This window comes from Grampus griseus, assembly GCF_964374135.1.
Source record: "Grampus griseus genome assembly, chromosome: 5".
NCBI classification, from domain to species: Eukaryota; Metazoa; Chordata; class Mammalia; order Artiodactyla; family Delphinidae; genus Grampus; species Grampus griseus.
In genome coordinates this window covers 84,162,473-84,183,938 of record NC_138998.1, presented here as the reverse complement: position 1 = coordinate 84,183,938, position 21,466 = coordinate 84,162,473, and the positions used below count along the sequence as shown (strand labels likewise).

Below are 21,466 nucleotides of genomic sequence, written 5' to 3'. Positions count from 1 at the left end.
TCTCTTTCCTTCCTTATGTCTGCTACACAGTTCCCTTTGTTTGGACATTTCTCTTGCTCTGCCCACATTTTTCTGGTTAATTCCTACTCATCCTTTAGGAAGATATTCCCTGGAAAGTCTGTGCCATGCACTTCCACAGCAACTTGAATATTAACGCACTTGCTTGTTGAATTGGCATTCCATGTGTAAACCTGTGATCTCAGTGAGGACAAAAGGCTATGTCCACACTGCTTAGTAATGTATCTCCCATGCCCAGAACAATGCCTGGCACAGGGTGGGGAGTCAAATATTTATAGAATGAACAAAGTTCATCCTAAAGTAGCTAGAACCTAGACCGTGTATTGTTCTATATTCCTGGCCTGTCAATCATTAACCTCTCTTCACTGTTTTCCCCTGTTTTTATTGGAATTGAAATATTTAAAATAAAATTTAAATAATAAGCCAAAAGAGGAAAGAGTATATAAATGTATTTCTGTCCAGATTATTGTTGGCATAATGAAATTGGTGAGATGAGGTCTGTAAAGCATGATTCTTAGGAAAGTACTCTGAATAGTATTCATTTTGTAATGCTGAGAATCTAAAAGAATAGAGAATAAATAGCTCCCAAGGGGTAAACTGCTCTTTTCGATGAGATGAATGAGCTGTTCCAGGAAAGCTGGAAGCCAAGCTATGAAAGGAAATTAATATCCTATGTGAGATGGACTGCATAACCTTCTCCTCTGCCCGAGGGCAGTTGGGCTTATAAATGCATCTCCACACGTGGAAAAAAGACAGTCAATAACTGATTGATTGGTGAACGCGTGGGAGTGGAAAAGCACTGCCCCAACCCAGAGCCCGGGTGGGACAGCTCTGCCTTCTGCTCTGCCTGGTGCTCGGCAGGTCACAAAACACAGGTCACCCATAGTCTAGGGAGGTGGATAGTTTGGGTGTTACTGTTCCCGTCCTACAGTTGAGGAAACTGAGAATGTCCCAAGTCACCCAGATAGTAGATGTAGTGCCAGAAATAAAATCCAGTTGTATGTATCTTTCTGCCTTATAGCATAAGTTTACAGAAGATGGTTTTCCAAGGCTACATCAGGCAGAGGGAATTTTAAACAGTCTCATCAATAACTACAGGAATTACTTTAAAGTTTATCTTAAAAAAAAAAAGTATAACCTGGGATTAAAGCAGCTCAGTTCCCTGCAGTAGTTATAAAACTTGTGGGATGAAATGCTTCATTTACTAGGACTTTCCAGCCTCTAATAAGAAAAGGATTCAGAACTGCAAGGCCACTTCACTCCGGGGAAGCTGTTTTCATACAACAGTCACATAATGGACTCTCCCAGCAAGCCTTCCTTCATTCAGCATGAAGGGTCTTGGCAGGTGGGTACAAGTTGGAGATAAGCTGCTGGTCAGGGAAAGGTACAGATCTGTACCTGAATGGCTTTATTCCTTAAAAATTCTACAGATCTAATGTTATAGGTTGATTTATGTCCCCACCTCCAAAATATATGTTGAACCTCTAAACCCTGGGACCTGTAAATATGACCTTATTTGGAAGTAGGATCTTTGCAGATGTAATCAGATTAAGATGAGGTTATTAAGGTGGGCCCTAATCCAATGTGACTGAAATTCTTATAAGAATTGGACACAGACATGCACAGAGAATAGGACAGAATGTGAAACAGACATACAGAGAATACCGTGATGACAGAGGCATGCGTTGCAGTGATGCAGCTGCAAACCAAGGAAGCTCAAGGATTGATCATCACCACCAGAAGCAGCAAGAGGCAAGAAAGGATTCTACCTAGAGTCTCAGAGGGAGCGTGGCCTGGCTGATATCTTAATTTCAGACTTCTAGTCTCTGGAACTGTGAGACAATACATTTCTGTTGTTTTAAGAATCCAGTTTGTGACACTTTCTTACGGCAGCCCTAGGAAACTCACATACCTAACAACACGGAATCTAGGCTGGCACATTACTGTCCAGTGCAGTACTAGCTTCATCTTTATATTTCCTTTCCAGGGAAGAGCAATGGAGAAATGAGTCATGTTAATCAGACCAAAGACAATGTAAAGTTTTCCAGCTGGCTGCATGTGCGCAAGGTGGGTGGGGAGGTGGGCAGGCTATAATCGGTGAAGTTAGTACAAGCAGGTCAAGCACTAGTAAGGACAGACTATATGAGAGTATGTTTTAGAGACTGTTTGCTACTTCCTTGAATAGCAAAGAACCTGTACAAGGAATCTCCTGGCAGTCCAGTGGTTAGGACTTGGCACTTTCACTGCCATGGCCCAGGTTCAATCCCTGGTCAGGGAACTAAGGCCCTGCAAGCCACGTGGCCAAAAACAAAAACAAAGAACCTGTATAAAATGAGGGTTGTTGCTCCGAAGTGGGCAAACACAAACGCCAGCACATCACGGCTTCTTGATGATGATGATGGTGATGAAATATTTCAGACATATAAACAAGTATAGAAAATAGTATGACACCAGTGTACCCACAACTCAGCTTACGAAACAAGAAGACGATTATAATTCCCTACTTACCTCCACCCATCCTCTTCCTTCAACCCCCAAAGTAACCATTTTAGGGAGACAGTTCTTCATAGGTCTCTTGATTTCTGCACATCTTACAGGAAGGCAATGACTGAAATTTTTCTACACTGTTCTTTCAAGGACATTTGTATAGTGAACACCTCAGAAAATAGAGATGGTGTCCCTCTCTGGGGAAAGTTCAGGCAGGCTTTCTGCCCATGTTGTGACAAGACTAATAATGTACTTGCTTCTAACCCAGGAGTCTGGGTCTTCTATCAATATCTAAGAAACTGTGGCAACTGGGGTTAAGTCTGAGATCCTTCCAAGTTTTTGAAAACAATTGTCTTGAATTTGGTGTGTATTAATTCCATGTATATATATTTTACTAAAGATAGATAGATATTATTTTACTAAAGATAGATAGATATAGACAGATACTATTGTTTTGCTTGTTTACAAAGTTTATGTAAATAGGATCATACAACCTGCTCTTTCTCTTAATTTATCTTATTCAGAGTTATCCACCCTGATCCATAGTCTACTTCATTTCATTTCATTCTTATTCATGACTTTGTGTAAACTTAGGAGTGGAAATGCTGGGATGTAATGTGAAGTCGCCTTCAGCTTTAGTAGATATTGCCAGCTTGTTCTCTGAAATGGTTGTACCAAATAACATTCTCGTAAGCAATATGCAAGAGTTCCTATTTCTGTCCATCCTTGTAAATGTGGTATTGTCATACTCTTGAGTCTTTACCTTCTGATGACTGTAAAATATTCTCATCTTTTCACATGTTCTTTGGTCATTCTTCTCTTCAGTGGCTGTTTACATCCTTTACCCATTTTTCTATTGGGTTATTGTGTTTTTCTATGAGTTTTTAGGATTCTTTATACGTTCACAATACTGATATTTTGTCTGTTATATATGTACAAATAACATCTCCTATACTCTCCCTTCATTTATGGTGTTTATATAGCTTCTTGATGTCACAGTAGAAGTCTACATCCACAGTGGTGTTCAGTGGAGTCAGCGATTCAAAATGGTGATGATAGCATGATCTGACCAAGCATTGTGTGGAGACTGGGCTGCAAGAAGCTTGGGTTCTAGTAATGATACTTCCATAGCTGAGCATCCTTGGGGAAGTCATATCACCTCTACGTCTGGGGCTCCTCCTCTGTAAATGGAACCTTTGGACTAGATGATCTCCTTGAGTACCTTCCCAGATGCAAGGTTCTCTAACGCCATGAGTCAAGGTCATGTGCGCTAGGCAGGCAACAGCAGGACCTATGTGAACAATCCCAACTTCTCTATAACTTGGGAAGTAACCGACTAGCTTCTGTGTTTTTTACTCTGACTCTTCCACATGGGTAGCCACTTTGTCCTCTGGGGGCCCACAGCACCTGCTCACATTGCTACTATAATATCATCACATTATGCTTTTGGTGATAACACCATCTGTCTCTCTGACTAGATGATGAGCTACTCAAGGACAGGGTTCCCTTTAGTATATCCTTAGTACCTCCCATAGCTCCTGACTCAGTGACTGTTTGAAGAATGATGGAGGGAGCATGGCAGGGTAGGAAAGAGGGAAGGAAGGAAGGGAGGGAGGAAGGAAGGACAGACAGAAGGACCAAAGAACCTAAACACCCCCAAAATACACACCCAGTGAACATAACAGGTTATTAAAACAGTTACCAAATAACATTTGTATTTGTTTGTAAAAAAAATCGTTTTCTAACGTTTGTAACATGAGGAAAAGGAACCATTAGCAAATACTATGGTAGCTATTTTACAAGTGGAATCAGTTTTTCAAGATCACACCAGAAAACAATGGTGTGCCTAATACGGAAACCAGTAATCTCTGATTCTTAATCTGATATTCCAATAAAGCCTACAGTCTCATTATTTTAGCAAAACCAAACTAGATTTTGAATTAAACTCATTTTCACCCTCTTTCTGCAACAGAACTCTATTATTTGTAATTTTGAACTTTTCCCTACTGACATGTTCTAAAAGATTAAAAAGGGACTCTCTAAGCTTTAAGACCTTTTGTAATTGTGATCTATATAATATCAGAGTTGGGAGTACTTAAATAATTCTTCCCTCATAGTTATAATGCAATTCCCTGCTTGTAGTAACATAGGAAGAGAGCAAGATATATGTAATAAATGTGCTCTTTTTGTCATGACAACAGGAAGAAGCAACAGGAGGGAAAACCTTGGCTCTTAAGAGTAGTCTGGGGAGATTGGGATTGACATATATACACTAATAGGTATAAAATAGATAACTAATAAAACCTGCTGTATAAAAAAATAAATAAAATTAAATTTAAAAAGAAACAGTAGTCTGTTACAGGGTATCAGGGTCCATTATGTATTGTCAATACCTTCATTTAGTTTTGGCTTTACATGGCTTACTTCACTGCTGCAAATGTAATCCAACTTTCCCAGTTGCATATTGGCCTCTGGAAAAGCAAAGCAACATGTGAACAGGGCTTTTTATCCTTTCCCGGGGGTGGTGCATTATCTGCCCATCTTGAAAAACTGCCCAGTGTTTTCTATTTCCCACTCTAATATATTTTTTTTGCAATTTATTATGCCAGTATCTCTGAGTTTTTAAATTATAATTAGTAAGATCATTATTAAATAATAATAAAAAAAAAACTAAGTGGGTTACAAGAGCCAGACCAGGAATAAAAGAGTGTGGAGATAAAGAGTGGAGTGGAGTAACAATCTGCCCTGCTCTGCTCACAGCAGACCTCCTTCCTGCTGGCCCAGTTTCAGCCCCACCAGACACACTAGCTTCCAGACGTGCTAGTGACATTGGTGATCTCACGGTTGTGCATCTCATAATAATGGGAAATTGGCAAGCTGCTGACAAGATGGTTTCTTTGGAACAGTACTTCCCAGAGTATGGGCTCCAATCCACATGTATCAGAATCCCCTAGCATGCTGTTAAAAACACATTATTTTTAAGTTGTACTCCTGATCTGCTGAATCAGAAATGATGAGGGTGGGTTTGAGAGATTCAAATGCTAAAAAGCACAGTAAAATTTGAGAATCACTGCCTTAGAGTGACATGTAAAAAAAAAAAGGAGGGAAATCCCTTCTGGAACTAAGTACCTAAGAAGGAAGGAGAAGATTGCAGCCTAGGTAACGAAAAGGGAAGCAGACAAGCAAAAGATGAAGCTGGCCTAGTTCACAGCTTTCCTTAGATTTTTACCTCAGTTCTGACTGCTATAGATTTAAGCCAGACAAAAGTGTGCTCTAAACACATGTGCTCTAAGTTGGTGTTTGTGTTATGAACCTCAAAAGTGATCCTGCTTCTAAGTTAATTCATTTTGACAGCACCAGAGATGCCAAAGATGAAGATTTCAGCTTTGCAGAAGAGCCAGGCAGGTAAACTAAATGTTAGAATACTGAGAGGTCCACGTACACAATGAGACACCACTTCACACCCACATAATTACAATCTAGAAGACAGAAAATAATAAGTGCTGACAAGGATATGGAGAAATTTGAAACTTTTACATTGCTGGTAATGTAAATTGCTGGAATGTAAAATGATGCACCTCTTTGGAAAACATTTTGACAGTTCCTCAAAAAGTTAAACATAAGAGTTACCATGTCACCCAGCAATTCTCCTCCTAGGTATACACTCAAAAGAACTGAAAACACTGTAAAGCACAGGGAACTCTATTCAGTACTCTATAAAGACCCATATGGGAAAAGAATCTAAAAAGAAAAAAGGAGTGGATGTATGTATATGAATAACTGATTCACTTTGCTGTACACAACATTGCAAATCAACTATACTCCAATAAAAAATGTTTAAAAAAAGAAAGAATTGAAAACACATGTTCACACAAGAGCTTGTTTACAAATGTTTCATAGCAGCATTATTTGTAATAGCCAAAACGTAGAAACAACCAAAATTTCCATTAACTGAAGATTAAACAAATGTTGTATATTCATTCAATTAGAATATCATTGAGCAGTAAACAGAAATGAAGTATTGACACATGCTACAACATGGAAGAACCTTGAAAACATTATGCTAAGTGAAATAAGCCAGACACAAGAGAGCATGTATTACATGATTCCACATATATGAAATATCCTATGTGAAATAGGCAAATCCACAGAGAAGTTAAATTAGTGGTTACCAGGCACTGGGGGAGGAAGGGAATGAGGAGTGACTGGTAATGGGTACAGGGCTTCTTTCTGGGGTGATGAAAATATTCTGGAATTAGGTAGTGGTAATGGGTGCACAGCTCTGTGAATATACTAAAAACTACTGAATTATACACTTTAAGAGTGAGTTGTGTGGTATGTTATCTATATCTCAATTTTTAAAAGTGACCAAGAAAAAAGAAATAAATTTGACTGCATGAAAAAATGTTTTGTGCTTGTCTGTAGAAAAAGCTAACTTCTATTTTCTTCTACTCACCCAGTACTTCTGACATCAGATTTATGGATCTTCCACACATTAAGCAATTTTGTGTGGGTGGGTATCCTACAGTTCAATCCAGTTCTGACACTGTCTACCTGATGTTTGCATCACATCTCATAGGTTAAGGCTCAGTCCCACAAGACTGCCTACCTCCCACTTCAGATGCTGAACACAAGTCCAGGCTGTTACCTATGCTCTGACCAAACAGCTATAAATCAGAGGTTCCCAAGTTCCCCTCCTCAGGTTTGATTAATTTGCTAGAGCAGCTCACAGAACTCAGGAATACAGTTTATTTACGAGATTACTATAGTATTATAGTAGGATATAACTATAAAAGGATATAACTTAGGATGAGCAATATAGAAGAGGTGCATAGGGTAAAGTCCAAAAGTGTTCTGAGCACAGAAGCTTCTATCCCCATGGAGTTGGGTTGCTCCATCCTCCTGGTATATGGATGCATTCACCAACCTGGAAGTTCTCCAAACCTTGTATTTTAGGAATTTTTATGGAGGCTTCATCATTTGGGCATGATCAATTATTAACTCAATTTCCAGCCCCCTCCACTTCCTGGAGGATGGAGGTAGAACTGAAAGTTCCAATCTTCTAATCATGGCTAGGTCTTTTGGGTGACCAGCTCCCATACTGAAGTTATCCAGGAGCCCACCAAGAGTCTCTTCGTTAGAACAAAAGAGACTCCTGTCACCCAGAAAATTCCAAAGGATTTAGGAGTTCTGTCAGGAGTCAGGAATAAGACCAAATATTAGAACAAAATATGCCACTAGTGCTCTTATCACTTAGAAAAATACAAGGGTTTTAGGAGCTCTGTTCCAGGGACTGGGGGCAAAGGCCATATATATGTCTATTATTTCACAGTGGTATTAATATGCTGTATAGAGGTAATCAGAGGCCACATGCCCCCCCCCAAGAGAGGGACACCCACTTATGTGATGGGATGGGGACATATCAGGGAAGACATCCCCAAAAAAGGACTTTAGGGATGAGAAGGATATTGAAAGGCCAATCACTGGGGACAGAGCCCTTTTGAGAAACAGCAAGTAATTGGCCATGTGAGGGATTGGCAGGCAAAGAAACTAGAGAAGAAGGCAGTAATCAAGAAAAGCCCCACACACACAAAAAAAAAGAAAAGAAAAGCCCAGAGCAATTCAGATCAGTGGAGAAAAGATGGACTTGTTAATAGGTGGTGCTGGGACAACTGGAGAGCCATATAAAAAAAAAAAAGATAAAATTAAAATCATTCCTCATACCGTATGTTAGTATTAATCATGAAGGGATAGGGATTTAAGTATTAAAAATATGATACTAGAAGTATAAAGTACTAGAAGAAAATACAGGCCTCAGTAACCTGGAGTGGTGAAAACTTTCTTAACTAATTCCAAATCCAAGGAAAAGATGGAGAAATGTATTTACTTGAATCTAGCCAAGCCTCTAGCTGTAACTGCCAGTTTACAGGAAACACAGGGGATAAAGGAACCTGTTCAATGACACCACAGGGTGCAGTCAGCAAAATCTAGTATGTGGGTGTTTCAGGTTTGTACTGCTGCTTTGTGAGCTGCTTTCTTTCACAAATAAATGCCCAAAGGCGGGGGCGGGGCGGTTACCTTCAGATTAAAAGAGATTCAAAACACATATCAACCAAATGCAATATGTGGATCTTGTTTGTACTCAAAATTTAAAAGCTGAAAAAAGCACAATTTTTTCAACAAATGAAGAAATTCAAACACTGTGTGGGTATTGGGTGATTTTAAAGAACTATTATTAATTTTACTGAGTATGATAATGGTAATGTGTTATGTTAAAAAGAAGAGGCCTTATCCCTTAGAGGTATAGACTGAAATATTTACAGATGAAAAGGTATGATCTTTGGTATTTACTTTAAAATAATCTAAAAATGATGTGTGTGGAAAATGGAAGGTGTAAACGAAAGAAAATGGTACAATTTTTAATAATTATTAAAGCTGGATAAGTACATGAGCATTCATTATTCTATTCTATATTGTCATAAAAGTACTATTCCCGTTCCTTTGGAGGAAAATCTGAAAGTTCCCAGAGCCACTGAAGGCCTTTTCAGCAGGAGAATGCCAAGATGAAAGTGGCATCTGAGGGAGTATAGCCCTGGGGATAAGAAGACTAGATAAGGTGCTGTCAGGGAGGGTCACAGTGATAAAGGACTGGACGAGGATTGTCATTGGTGGGGGAGGGGAGGATCTGGGTGTGAACACTATGTAGAACTTGATGACCTATTGATGGAGAATGCTACAGAAGTAGGAATCAAGGATGACTCGGGCGCAGAATAATGGCTGTGAGGTGAGGCCATTCAATAAGCAAGGAAGTTCAGAAGAAATGAAAGTTAGGGGTGAAGGAAGTGACAGGTGCCACTTCAGACAGGTTGAGTTTGAGATGCCTGTGGAACATCCAGAGCTTGGGGAAGAGGTCTGCACTAGAGACAGGGTGTTGTCAATGATCAGCTGCAGCATAATTTCCATGGAAACATGTAGAGCACAGGCACAAGAAAACGCTCCCTTTGTGAGCAAGCACTTCCTATCTAATTATAAATTACTCTTGGACGGTTTTAACATTAAAAAACTAAGTGTCTTAATCAAGAATGATATAAGATATCCAAATAGTAATGATCTATGATTCCCATGCTATTCTGCTGCCTCTCAGTTTCCATTTTGAACATGTCATAGATCTTCAGGGTTTCACTGCAAGCCTTTCTTGCTTCAATTCTTTCCCCTAATAAGGTGTTTTCAAGAGAACACTAGGGCTTAAATTCATTAGGGGGAAAAAAATCTCATACGAAAGACCAACTTTTTCTTACTTTGTCTTTTTTCTATTGCCTACAGTATTATATATATATAAAAAAAAAACTGAAGGGAAACACCAAAACCATCTAGATCCAGGGGCACAATTCAATTTCCTGTCTTTTAAACAGCCATGATAGTGTTCAATCCTTGGGGTGACACATGTATTCAAAAGAAGCCACGGATCTGCTGATATCAAAAAGCATTTAGTGTTGGGGATTGATCTGTGCCTTGGAGCAGGGCAAAGAGAAGACTCTTCAGCCCCTGTAGTATTTGTTGCTGGGAGAGCGTCGGGCCATCTGCTAGACTTTAACACAATGTGGCAATAACATTTTGGTCTGAAGCACAGAATGATTTTCCAAACCAAAATTAAAGTTTGTTGGCAACTGAGGCACTTGTAGGTTTTTTTTTTTTTTAAGATATTTGTATATTTAGCATTTATATTCAGACAAGAAGAGAAGCACATCAGCCTCTTTCTTTTTCTGTTTGGGCTTATTCTCCTAATCTTGTGCTGACTGCCCAATTCAAACTCCTCAGCCTGCCATTTGAAGCCTCCATAATTTGGCTTCACCCAAGACAACTTAAATCAAAATTCTGAGGGTTGGACCCAGGCATCAGTTTTTTTTTTAATCTCCCCTCGTGATTTCATTGTGCAATCAGTGTTGAAACTGAGTATGGTTACAATATGAATGAGGAGAAGACAGCTGGGATATTTGGAGTATCTATGGTCAGCAGCAAACGTATGAATTAAAGTTTTTCAGAGCTTCAGATGGCAGCTACGATGTAACGTGTCTGTGCGTGTGCGTGCGTGTGTGATTTGCATTTCCTCCCTCTCTGCCCTGGCTCGCAGGTGAACGCCGTGCGGGTGTACGTGAACAGCTCCTCCGAGAACCTCGACTACCCGGTCCTGGTCGTGGTTCGCCAGCAGAAAGAGGTGCTGTCCTGGCAGGTTCCTCTGCTATTCCAAGGACTGTAAGTGGATCTTTCCCCGACAGCTTCATTACATTTGTTTTCTTTCAATGTGCTAGACCTTAATTGCCCTTTTCCCTAGCGAAAGGAGAAATCAGACGTGCAGAATGTTGACATATTATGCATGCTAAGTGCAAACAGTCGTCGTGGTGCCTGCATTGACCGTTCAGCTCTGTTCAGTTTCTCTCCTCTTTGAGGTTCTGATAAGCACTCGGTCTAGATTTATAGCACCCAGAAGAACGTTTAACATTTTAGTTCTACCCAGAATGTTCTGTTACTCTTGGTTGGTTAGTGGGTCACCCACCAAGGTCAGGGCTAGGTCCCACCATCAACTTCAATGAGTGACACCTCTACCCATTCTTCATAATGTTCACCAAGTGTACTTTCTTTATCCCATAATATTTATTGAGCACTACTAAATGATAGGTGCTGGGGATACAGTGGTGGAAGACAACAGCAAATCCCCGCCTCGTGGAATCTATATTTTTGCTGTATAAGGTGCTAGAGCAGTAACAAGAACAAACCAGAAAGCATGCAGACATGGGCACACAGTACAGTGTTAAATCACTTTTGGAGGTTAATACACGTGAGGATTGAAATACTGACTCTAACGCCCTGACTTGGACTCTGGGGCTTTCTTTATGTTCATTTTGCAAAAGCTTGAAGATTGGAAAAATGGAATCTACTGGTTGTTTTATCAGAACAGTTTTCCCTTCAAAATCTGATAACTTTCCTGACTGAATTAGGAGGAGGATTTGGTAATGAAGACACCTAAGTGAACTGCTCAGCACTCAACAGTCCTCATGTCTGTGTTATAACGTCACACAATGTGTGCCAAACACGGTAGCTCTAAAATTACTATCAGTAGGTCCAGTATGAAATTTTAAATATAAGGACTTGGAAAGAAGTTCAGGGAGAAGTGAAATAAGATGTTCTTTTCCCTGCTTGTTCATTGAGTGTCTTTCTCCTCGCTGGCTTTTCTCTCCACTGGCTGCTGCAGATACCAGAGGAGCTACAACTACCAGGAAGTGAGCCGCACCTTATGTCCCTCAGAAGCAACCAATGAAACAGGGCCTCTGGAGCAACTGATATTTGTAGATGTCGCATCCATGGCGCCCCTGGGTGCCCAGTACAGACTGCTGGTTACCAAGATCAAGCACTTTCAGCTGCAGTAAGCGGGACTCCTTGTGGCCTTTCTCTGTTCGCTTGTCTGCTCTTCCTGAGCTTGTCTGTGCACAGTCCAGCTTCCTTCCTCCCAGATCAGCACCCCAGAAGGAAATCATCCACTTGGCATATTGTCTTAGCAACTTCTGAACTCTCCTGTGCACAGCTGTGCAGCAGGGCCTTAGTCTGTGTAAGGGGGAAGCAGTAGGGGACTGGAGCAGAGCAGAGGGCGGTGCACCTGATAGGTGTATCTGTTCCTGGGCATCTGTGAGGGCCCCCTCCTGTCTGTCGTCCAAGCAAGTGTGACATCCAAGCACTAGTGATGGGTACTTCTGTGTCACTCACCAGTGCCACTCTCCTGAAGGAAGTTTTGGTTTTGTTTTAAGGAAGATCTTAAGCTATTTTTCTTACCCTTATTACTATTCCAGTTTTCTCCTTCTGGTTGGGAATGTATACAGGTTGAAAATAATATGTTATGTGGCTTTGTGCGAAACGTATGACTGTTTCCTCCTTCTCCTTGCTCTACCATCCTTTGAAACCAAATCAGTCGGGATACAGCATCTCGAATTGTTTATATTAGACATGGAGTATAATAAATTCAGTAGAGGGCATTGTCTCTAAGGGATCTATTCTTTCCCAGAGGTTAGTCACATAAAATATTGCATAAATCTGTGTGAAAATGTAAACAGAAAGGCTAAGATTATTCCTTAATAAGGCCAGAAACTTCAGGGAGTTTCCTGCCCTATCCTACTCTAAGTTCAAGGCTTCTCAAGGGTTCAAACCATTCCCTCCCCTCTCAGTGTTTTAAATAAAATTTAAAAAAATATGTCATTAAATTGCTCATATTAAAATTTTACTTTGTACTCATCAAAAGTTATCATTAAGAGAACAAAAAGACAAGCCATAGACTAGAGAATATGTTTCCAACACTAACTAACAAAGGGCTCATGTGCAGAATATATAAAGAACCCCTACAAATCAATAAGAAAACACTGGCAAGCTTTTGGCTGCTGTCCCCAGTATCACCCACCCTTCTGTGGCTCTGGCTTCTTCTGGGCAAGAATCTTGGAGCCTATGAGTCTGAGCACTGCTCAGAGTGGGGGCTGGCACCCAGGTGGGTGCAAGGTTCAGACTCTGCTTCAGTGAAATAAATAGATTCTCTGGGGCAAAAATGAGGAGATCTCAGGAACAGAAACGATACATGAGACTTTGACCTCTCACTAGAACTTTGGGACAGAGACAGAAGATCTCAGAAGGGGAATCAATGTTTATATTTACCCAATGAAAATAAATGACATATAAATAGACTCAAATATGCCAAGTAAAAGACTAAGAATATCAGGGCTTCCCTGGTGGTGCAGTGGTCGAGAGACCGCCAGCCGATGCAGGGGACACGGGTTCGTGCCCTGGTCCGGGAAGATCCTACATGCCGCAGAGCGGCTGGGCCCATGAGCCATGGCCGCTAAGCCTGCACGTCCGGAGCCTGTGCTCCACAACAGTGAGAGGCCCACGTACAAAAAAAAAAAAAAAAAAAAAAAAGACTAAGAATATCAAATGGGATTTAGAAAAAAAGAAAACTATATGTTGCTTAAAAGAGTACAATCTTTAAAAAGAATGTATAAACGCGAATAAAAGCATAGTAAAAGAAATACCATACTGATACTAAACAAAAGAAAGCTGATGTATTATATCACATTATACAAGCTATTCCTTAATGCAAGGAACATTATTAGATATAGAGAGACATTCCATATTTCTAAAATAATCATTTACCAGGAAGACAAATTTAAATTCTAAATTTCTGTGTACCTAGTAATATCACTTCAAAATATACAAAGCAAAAATTGCAGAATGGGAAGAAGAAGTGTACAAATTCACAATCTTTGTGGTAGCCTTCTCTATAGCTAATAAAATAACAAACCAAAAATTTTAAATGTATGTACAGGGTTCCCCCACTATGTGAAAGTAGAGTGTTCCTGTGAAACCTTTTATAAGCCAAATGATATTAAGCAAAGAAGCAATTACCTTAGGACACATCTTGCTAACACATGCACAGAATAAATTGAGATAAAGCACAGAGATTCCCAGACACAATTCACAGCTATGGTGGCTTGATGCTGAGATGCTGAGTGTAGTTCCAGGGAAGGCGGTGGCAGTGCCACTCTCACCGCTCAGGGTGCACACTGCAAAACAAACGCTGAACACTGTTTTCGCTTTTCATCTTTTTTCATAAAAGCAAAAATCTTCAGATTTCTTTCAGTTAGTGAAAACAGATACCAAGGTAGCAAATTGGCATAAAGCGAATTTTCAAAAAGTGAAGGATAGCGGTATGTAGTACTTAGAACAAATACTGGCAAACCACGGCCCACAGACTAGCCAATGGTTTTTGTAAATAAAGTGTTATTGGAACATAGCCCTACCCATTCATTTAGATATTGTCTCTGGCTGCTTTCATACTACAATGGCATAGGTGAGTAGTTGGGACAGAGAAATTATGGCCTGCAAGCCTAAAATACTTACTATCTGGCCCTTTTAGAAAAAGTTTGCCAACACCTGCTATAAAGGAGCAGGTCAACATGATTAACAAACTTGAGCTAATTAACGTATTTTGAAAACTGCATCTCAAAATGATAGAATGCCTAAGCTTTTGAAAATATACATATCCAAACTTCTGGGATGCAACGAAAGCACTGCTTACAGGAAAATGTAAAGCTTCAAATGTATATGTCAGAAAAGACGAATGGCTGAAAGTCAGTGTGTTAAGTACCCATTTTAAGAAGTTAGAAAAAGAACTGAAGCTTGTGTAAACTGCTTCTTTGTTGAAATTCTATGTATTTTATTTTATTTATTTTTTTGTGGAGTTGAATCCAATCAATTTAACTCCTGAATGTACTTTTTTTTTTTTTGCATCTTTATTGGAGTATAATTGCTATACAATGATTTTTGGTTGCATTGGGTCTTTGTTGCTGCATGTGGGCTTTCTCTAGTTGCGGTGAGCAGGGGCTACTCTTTGTTGAGCTGCATGCAGTAGTTGCAGCATGCAGGCTGAGTAGTTGTGGAGCACGGGCTTAGTTGCTCTGCGGCATGTGGGATCTTCCCTGACCAGGGATCAGACCCATGTCCCCTGCATTGGCAGGCGGATTCTTTACCACTGTGCCACCAGGGAAGTCCAAATTCTGTGTATTTTAAAACATCATCGTCATTCTCTTGATTTCTATAGGTTTGTTATGATCATTAAAATAAATTCTTGAATTAAATGCTTGAAAAAAAAAAGTAAAGGAACTGAAAATAAAATTCAAAGAAAGTGGAAGTAAGTACTAAAATAAGAGCCCAAAACAATGAAATAGAGAACCAATTAACAATGGACAAAATCAACCAAGCCACAGGTCAACTATTTAAAATGACCAGTATTATTTTTATAATTGTCTTCTAAAAAATAAAAAAGACAGGCAAGCCCACTGGAAAAAAAATAGGCAAGAGACTTAAACAGACACTTCACCAAAGAAACTATACAAATGGTCCAAAAACATAACCTCATCAGCTGTCAGAAATGCAAATTAAAACCATAATGAGATTCCACTGCACCTACCAAACTGCTGTACTTTGAAAGGACTGACAACACAGTTCCACTCCTAGTCATATACCCAACTCCTAGATACATAATTGTGCTATTCATTCGAGGAATATCACACAACAATAAAAACAAACTATTTTTGTACCTAACAACGTGAATAAATCTCACAAACAAAATGTTGAGCAATAGAAGCCAGACAAAAGGAATACACACTGTTTGAGTCCATTTATATAAAGTTTAAAAACAGGCGAAACTATTCTGTAATGTTAGAAGTTAGGACAGTGGTACCGTCAGGGAGGAAAGAAGAAGTACACGGCTATGTTTACTTCGTGAGAATTCTTTCAGATATATACTTATGTCTTGTTATCTATATGTTTGTTACACTTCAATAAAAAGATTCATTTTTAAAAAATAAGAATATTTTAAAATATATACTACTTTTGGGCAGTTTATTTTTCTGATCAGAATGTTCTGCCCTATTATAAACTCTCCTTAAATTTTCTAAAGCAGTTTATTCTGAAGTCCGTAGCCAGTGGAGTTGCTGATATGAACCAAATATCTATCTTGGTCCTCTCTACACCCCTTGACAGTGGATACCCATAGATACAGATGGACAGATAGATTAATGAATGGTCAGAAGGATGGTGAAGTAGTTACAGCATTTTTTTTCCAAGTCCCTCCATTAATTTTGGTGTAGAAAAAAGTGATGTGATAATTTCAAGAGCAAAGAACCAGCCCCCCAAAAAAGGCAGAAAAAGATCAATTATATGAGTCTCTAGGAGGGAGGTTTGAGCGTTATAGTATATACATTTTTAAGGTTCTCCAAGTGATTCTAATGTGCAGCAGAGTTGAGAACAGCTACCTTTAAGCAATTTCTAAATGCGGTGCTTGTATTTAATTGTGTTAATAACTAAATTAATCTGTGATATTAAACAGTATGGGAATTCGTACTCATAATTTGAAGGAGGTGGCAGCACTTTACCCGAACAGAGTGCATTTTGAACTTTGGAGAAGCCCTGCATTTACTAACTGGTCTCTGACCTGTCGCTGTCACCTGGTAGTAGTGTACTTGAATTCTAGGGCTGGTATCTGTGAGGCTAATTAGACCCTTTGGAAAATTGAATTCTGTGAAACTGAAGCCATAAGGTCACAACTCTGTGAGAGGGTTATTGAATGATACGCATGTGGTGAAACCGCAAGTCTATTCCCTCATATTGTTTTCTGTTTCCGCCTCTCACAATGTGACCTGACCTCAGCAACCAGACATGCAGAGCATTTCAAAATGCACAAAGTTACCAGGGGTTTTATGCGAATAAGATAAGCCCGAGAAGAGATGGTAACTAATATATATGTGTCTCTTCCTCCCTGGCTCTGGATTGTCCCACACCAGCCTTGCTGGAAACTCAGAAATCCAGAGGATGATGGTAACAGGCAAGAGCTGAGGACTGTGGGGAGATCTGAACTCAGGTATTGAGAGAAACACTGAAGAACTCAAATTTCCCAACATTGCAGTTTCTGTTGTATGTTTTTCAGTGGCAGACTACAAGCGTTATTTTTTTCTAGAATCATAAATTTTAAGAATAGAAGGAACTTTGGGAATTGAATCCACTCATTTCATTTTTACAGATGAGCAAACTGATGCCCAGAGAGGTTAAGTGATTTGTCCAAACTCACACAGCCAGGAAAGGAGAAAATCAAAATTAGATTTGACTTCTGACTTGCAGTTCTGAGCTGTTCCCACTATACCATGCTATTTCTACTTTCTGTTTAACACCGTCCTCCTAATTTTTGTTGCCCTAAATATATTTCTCAATTCCATGAAGCATTTATTTATTTAAATCCAGCTTAAAAAATTAACTTCTGCCTTAAAGCATTACTCCGTGCTGTCCTAACTCTCCCCCACCTGCCTCCACACATGCACATACACCAGTTTTGCCCCTGCTCTTTTTCCCAGACCCCATTGCCCTGGCGCTCAGTGCTGCAGAGTGTGAAGTTGCAGATAGGGAAGAGCAGGAGGCTGCAGGAACAGGCAGGCACCTGCTCCTGGGGTGGGAGGAGCCTGGAAGAGCTGTTGGGAATTCTCTGATGGTCCAGTGATTAGGACTCCATGCTTTCACTGCCGTGGGCCTGGGTTCGATCTCACAAGCCATGTGGCTCGGCCAAAAAAAAAAAAGATATCCCCAAGAATGGAAAATGCATGACAGATAGTTTAAAAAGAAAAAGAAAGAAATTTAGACAGTTGTCTATGTTGTGATATTTGTATGGATAATGGATTTGAGGGGGACTCGACTGGGTGCAGAGAAATTAGAAGGCTGATGCCGTGGTCAAGATAAATAATGAAATGAACTGAAGAATTTAGAGGTGAAGTTGACAAAACTTGATTGGATATTCAGGGTAAGGGAAGTGGGAGAGTCTAGGATGACCATCTAACTTGTAGATGGTGGTGCCCCTAAGAGAAAATGAGAATTTTGAGGAGGGAAGGAAAAGATAAGTTCACTTTGGGACATGTTGAACTTGAAGTGCAGTGCCTGGCAGAGTGTTGAACTTATACAGCACGATGCTCAGGAGAGAGGGCTGAGCAACAGAGAGGCCACTGAGTAGAAGCTTCAGGAAGGCTGGTCCCTATGGTGCCTGAGGTGGAGTTCCAGGAGGTAAGGGGAGAAACAGGCAGTACCCAATCCTTGATCTTTGAGATATTTTTGCTGCACCAGGCAGTTTAGACTTCATCTTTAAGGTTATGGAAGCCACTAAAAGATTTTAAGCAACAGAATATCATCAACAGGTCTGATTTTTGAGATGACTTTAGTAGCCGTGTAGGAGATGAACTGGAGAGGAGAGGGCAGAGGCACACAGACAAATCAAAAGTTTGAACAGAGAAGAATCAAAAAATTATGAGGATCTGAACATATCATGGTAGCAACAAAGTTGTAAGGGAGAAAAAGAGTCAAGTAATACACATGGGGATAATTCACAAATTCAAAAACTACATGTGGCAGAATCAAAAATATAGTCTTACATGAGCACTTGAAGGCTTCAACCCTCCTCTAGCCTTCTAAGTAGGGATCTTGAGTCTTTGTTTTGAGAGAGCGTTTTGAGTGCGATAGCTCAGCTACTGTGCTGTGAAAAGTAATAGATTTTTGAGGAAATGGATGAGTAAAGAGGCTTTTAGACCATTTTGCTATATGTCATCCTATGTAATGGCCCTTTGGTATTTTAGGGTAGAGTACAGTGGTTTACATTGTTTTTCAGTTTTGTTTTTTTTTCTTATTGGATGCTATACTGAGCAAAGACAGTGCTTCAGGTGGGAGCAGGTGCATCCAGGTTTACACTGATAGAATCAGTAAGACTTGGTGAGCAGTCAGCTGTGGAAGGGATAAAAAGGGAATCCAAGACAACTCCAACAAGGATGTCACAAGTCAGGTGAGGCTTATTGACAGACGTGGCAGGTCAGGGTCAGGGAAACGGGAGTACATTCCCTTTTGATCATATGGAGTTTGAGATGCTTGAGGGCCAGCGAAGTGCAGAAGCCCAGCAGAGAAACCCTTTTCTGTGACTGGAGCCCAGGAGATAGCCCTGGGCTGGACATGGAAACTTGTGATTCACTACCATTGTTGTGGTTTTTGTGGCAACTGAATCTTTATATATATGGATTTTATGGCAATTATAATATATATAATTATACATATATGAATGAAGATGTATGTGGCTAAGGAAAACGAGGAGATCAAGAACGAGACTGTGGGTCACATTCTCATATAAGGGATCGTCTGAGAGATAGGAGCTCTCAGAAGAAGCTGACTTGGCATAGTCAGATGTGTGGAAGAAAACCCAGGAAAGCAGGGGTCAGAGCCCAAGGGAGGAAGATCTAAGACAGAGGAAGTGGCTGTCAGTGTCAACTGTCACAGACAGGTAAAGAAAATTAAGAACTAAGTCACTGGATTTAACTACAAGGAGGTGACTGCAACCTCAGGGAGATGGTGGAAAAAGAATCCTGACAGCAGTGGGGAGAGGGAAGCATGAATGAGGGATTGGAGCAGAGCACTCTTTGAAGAGGCTGGTTGTGAAGGAGAAGGATATAGAATGACATCAAAGGAGAGAAATTTGGGGAAAAGAGGGCAATTCTGGGGGGTGCTTTTGTTTGTTATTTATTTTGAAAATGGTTGAGACTAGAGTATATTTATAAACTAAGGAGTAGAAAGGCAGATAAAATTTATAGGAGAGTTGGATTTTTGTAGAAGCAACGTCCCAGAGGAGGGAAGAAAAGACAGGATTTAGCACACGTGTGGAGAGTTTATACTTCAGCCAGAGCCTTGAGGTGGAGGGTTACAGATGATGGAGGGTTGGGGAAAGATTTGGGATTAGCAAAGGCGGTTCATGACAGATGGTAGTAAGGAGATAACAGGAAATGATACTCTGAAGTCCATAGTCCAAGTGAATAACCAGTGTGATTTCCTTCGACAAAGTGAGGGTTTTCAACGCTCGCTGTGCTCTGTGCTAGGGGCCTTTTGCTGTCAGACGATATATGTGATGCCCTGAATCTCACAGTCCTCTCTGTACTCACCTCAAAAACGACTTAGTTTTTGTCTCTGCCTGTCTTTCCACTTACCCTTTCTTCCCATCCCCCCTTCCTTTTCCTTCTGTTTTATTACTCTCCTGTAGATACTTCTCCCCCTTCTCTCTCCCTTCCCCATGGGCCCTTTTCTCCCTCTTCTCCTGTCTCCCTTCCCTGCACACCCATCTCTCTTGACTCCTCTGTTCCTTTTCTCTTTCCCTCTCCCTCAAACTAGCCAAAATGAGGAAACAAAATTAGCTTTTGGGTTTTCTTATTTATTGAATAAACTTTTGTTTCCTGTGTTTAATTTTTTCAAATAAGTCAAAAATTGTGTACTTCCTTCTCTAAAACTAAAGGTGTACATGTGTCTCAGATTTGTTCTGTTGCTTAATGACACCTGATAAAATAAACCTTCCCCACCTCCACTGAGGCCCATGGGGAAGGAAACAGAACCTTTCATCTGCAACAGGCACCATGTTTATTTTGCACACACTGTTGACTCCATGAGAAAGAGAAGACTTAAATGTGATAGTCTTAAAGAAAATAAAGTGTTTTCAAAGTTTGTATGTGTTGTACTAGTAAAGCAAATATAAAGAACAAGAAAAAAATAAAAACAGAAAATTCCTATCAATGTCCACACATTCAATGTTATAACTGCAATTCAAATGACAGGGGAGAATTTAAAAACAAATTGCTGGCCAAAGAAAACTGTTTTCTCCTGGAAATCTTACACTGTCTGTTGCCAGCCAAGAAAATCACTGTCCTCTTTGTTCCCCTGACCTGGCAACAAACAGAATTGAGGGCCCCGTGTTGCCCTGGTAATAGCAGATGACACTCCCCACACGCTGAGAGCCACACACAGCACCGCGGGTCCTGACTCTGGCTGTGGAATCTCAGGAGAACACACACAACTGGATTTGACACTGACTTTGGCTTCTTTAGGTGACTTAAGATCACGAGTTACTAACCATATGTCAGCAGAACCAATCCTTGACTCTGATGATGATTTCTATTGAGAGTGAATATATACAAATTCCATCCATTGCTAAACTCTAAGCCCCGTCTGCTTACAGCCTGAATTGTTTGTCATTACCTTTAGAAATAGTGCTCAAATTTTATGACTTCTAAACAACACCTCCAATTATAAACTTCATGCTTAAATGTCCTGACATGCCCTTTCTAAAGGAATCTTTAATAAAAATTTTAAACTATTTAATTTTTATAAAAGGAAAATTAGGAGTGGAGAGAAAGACTCCTTAGCATTGGGGGATAAAGCTGGGGAAGGACCCCAGAAGAAGCTCAGGTTCAGGTTCCCAGAAGTGCAGGTCACACTGGACAGTTGGGATCATGACACTCCCCAGACGCAGGCGTGGAGAGTGCAGTGGGCATGTGTGAGTGTGATCTTCACAACTAAAAATGAG

General features: G+C 40.2%; 1 protein-coding gene across 5 annotated transcripts in view; it reads left to right on the top strand.

Moving 5' to 3' along the window:
- SIDT1 (SID1 transmembrane family member 1) overlaps window positions 1–21,466 on the top strand; it is a gene marked incomplete at both ends in the record, with an annotated part of 85,032 nt that overhangs the window by 13,024 nt on the left and 50,542 nt on the right. For all 5 annotated transcript variants that reach the window (XM_082655381.1, XM_082655380.1, XM_082655378.1 and 2 more), the window contains 2 exons: window positions 10,637–10,758; window positions 11,756–11,926. In XM_082655381.1, the coding sequence (XP_082511507.1) occupies window positions 10,637–10,758; window positions 11,756–11,926 (293 nt within the window). The remainder of the gene's footprint in view (window positions 1–10,636; window positions 10,759–11,755; window positions 11,927–21,466) is intronic.